Genomic DNA, 2,964 nt, shown 5'->3' on the forward strand with positions numbered 1-2,964 from the left:
CTAGTCATACTTTCTGTGGAGGATGCTTGACATTGGTGCAATAGGTGGACAGGGCGTTGTAGGAGGGGAACTGTGACCAGTCAAACTCTGTGGGATAGTCTGGTGACCGTTGCACACACGTGACGTGAAAGGCCACTACACATTGTCCGTAGTCGCATTGCTTGCAGGCCTGTATTGGGCAACGCAGATGTAGACAGAAGCAAGTGAATTAGGTGAACAGTGGTTAATGTGAGAGAGTGTATATGAAGGTTGCCACACACCGCCTGTGATCGCAGTACGTACAAGTCTGTATGGTAACGCATCGGTGGAAGGGAGGTAAAACAATTGGCTTGGGACTATGCTCGATGCCAGGAAATGTGTAATAACGCCATTCATAAGTTTATTCTATCCCTGTACTTGTACTCATAAGTGTATTCTATCCCTGAACTCGTACGCTACGTGTACCGATGTGAAGCAACTGAGTCTAAGCTACAACTATTCGTATTTGACCGAAGTAGCCAGCAAATTTTTGAAAGTAAAAGGGGCTGTGTGACGAGTGAACGGGATCATACTCTACTATGTGATTGGCTATAGGTACACGGGAGTGGTACTATGGGTGTCTTTCCTCGCCCAATCACGCAGAGGATGTCTGTGCGTCCATACTATGATATATGTACCTCATGTGAATACAACTACGACAATTCAAATGTAATCTTAGACCGTTTATGAAACGACTATGCATCTCGAACCATCCAGACCTACTTCGAAAACAGTATACACACAACTACGCATATCGGGCATACAGACATACACCTCAAGCGAAGGCCATACACTCCACTCATGTCAATCACATGCTACATAGACGAATATCGCGTAAAATGTCAGTAGTATAATGTCACACATAGCTACAAACCTCTCCACCTGGCGATCGTACAACTTTTACTACCATCGAAGCACAACACCCATCTATTAGTTTACATTTCGGTACATATACAGGGGCGAGACATGCTCATACACGTGCGAATTCTCATACGTATGTATCATGGAAAGAAAGAAAGAAAGAAAGAACGTACCGTTTTGGCGACCTTCTTCTTCCCCGCGGCCGTACCCATGCTTTGTGCGCAGATCTTACATTTCTGAATTGTGTATATTTAGGATGGAGTGTATGAGCGAGTGGCGGAAGGGGGATCGAGTAGTTGTTAAGTCATCATACGCCACTACTACATGCATACACTTGGATCTCACTAAGGTGCAGGATTGCAATCAAGATCTGGGTAGAGATTTGCCTACATAGGCTTCGCCACCCAGGAAAGAACACATATACACTAGCATACGCTAACATACGAAACCATTTACACTGCACATTTGCCATACAACACAGATCGCTTGTTATGGTGGGTTCATACGTATATACATATACACTAGCATACGCTAACATCCGAGACCATTCACACTGCACATTTGCCATACAACACAGATCGGTTGTAAAGGTGGGCAGGCTGTTCGCCTACCGAATACAAATGTCAACTGACACGAACAACCTTTTAACACCCAATTGGACTTGTGTACATATCTGCCTGCGAAGGAGTAACTTGTACTTACCAAACTTTTACGAGATGCTGGTATCTTGTCCAGCATAATCGGCTCTTTCAGCACCGGTCTTCGGCTTGGAAACCCTACCCCATCTCTCCAGCCTGTGGAAGTCGTTTAAATCGTTCAAGGCCAAAATACATGTCTGGTTAGTGCGGCACAAAGGTTGAAGTCAGACACACCGTCTTCAAGCTTTTGAAGTTGATCGGAAAGTGTAGGCCCAATTTAAATACATATCTGATGCATTCGGCTAAAAAGTTCAAACCAGCCGTGCAGTCTTTTGTCAAAACGGAAATATGCTCGTATTTCAAAATACACATTTACCCCATGAGGCGTTTTCCAGTGTCATATTTGATAGCGTGTACGTGTAGATACTTGGGTTTGTCTCATTACCTGACTATACCTAAATGGAGATGAACCCGATAGAACTACCCCTAACGCAGTTGCCGTAGAACTCGCACGCCGCCTATCTAATTGGCTACTTGTGTTCACGGGGCATGTATACCCGACTGTGACCTTATAACAAATCGTATGTGAAGTGCAAAGATGCAAAGACAACTGCGTGTCATCGGTTCGGTTGGCTCGTACGGCTACTGAAACCATGCGCCGCTCGCGTTGTATGCTGATAGAAGATATGCCATGGATGCGACGGACATTCCTAGAATAATCAAACCAACGCAAACACACGCACACGCACACACGCACATACACATGCACATGCATAGGCACATGTACACGCATACGCACACACCACCACATACACATACACGTCTACCGCAAACAACTACCAGGATCCATACCCTGAAAGTAGGACTCGTAGATAAACAGCGCACACGCCGTGTGCACCCACTTGTTCTTGCCCGCACTCATGAAGGCTCCCCCTTGCTGCGGACACAGCTCACAGTTGACGGCCAGCTTATCACCCTGTTGGTATTCCAGTGTGGCACACAAACTGCATCTCCACTCTGAGGGGTTGTCGATGCTCTGGATGCCGTAGCAAGTCACGTGCACAGCCACGCGACAGTCACAGCATTGTACCACGGCTACACCTCTCACGCCCAGCTCTCCCTTCTCGTGGGATAAGGGACGCGTGCTAGGGGTGGATGCGGGTTCTGTTGATTGAGTGGGTAGGGTGGTTTGTGTCAAGCAAGTATGTGTTATTGCTGGTGTATATACGGGTGTAGTGGGTTAGTAGATCCGATTTTGAAGACTTTTGTATGTAGCTGTATGTGTACTCGTATATTCATATCGTCGTTATTGATGTTAAAGTTGGAAACTTATGCAAAACAAAATGAATACAACACAAAACCGGATAAATATATGTACAATGAACGTCTGTATAAATAAATATATATGTATATGTATAAACATGTACATATACATATACATTTGTAT

General features: G+C 45.2%; 1 protein-coding gene across 1 annotated transcript; it reads right to left on the reverse strand.

The window, feature by feature from the left end:
- Window positions 1–10: 10 nt before the first annotated feature.
- On the reverse strand, window positions 11–2,681 carry SARC_13869 (hypothetical protein; the record flags this gene model as incomplete). The annotated part of the gene is made up of 4 exons (XM_014291999.1): window positions 11–169; window positions 1,053–1,115; window positions 1,582–1,673; window positions 2,370–2,681. Coding segments are annotated over 4 exons (626 nt in total), but the record flags the coding sequence as incomplete, so codon positions are not given.
- Window positions 2,682–2,964: the final 283 nt, after the last annotated feature.

The sequence above is a fragment of the Sphaeroforma arctica genome, assembly GCF_001186125.1.
Source record: "Sphaeroforma arctica JP610 unplaced genomic scaffold supercont1.3847, whole genome shotgun sequence".
NCBI classification, from domain to species: Eukaryota; class Ichthyosporea; order Ichthyophonida; genus Sphaeroforma; species Sphaeroforma arctica.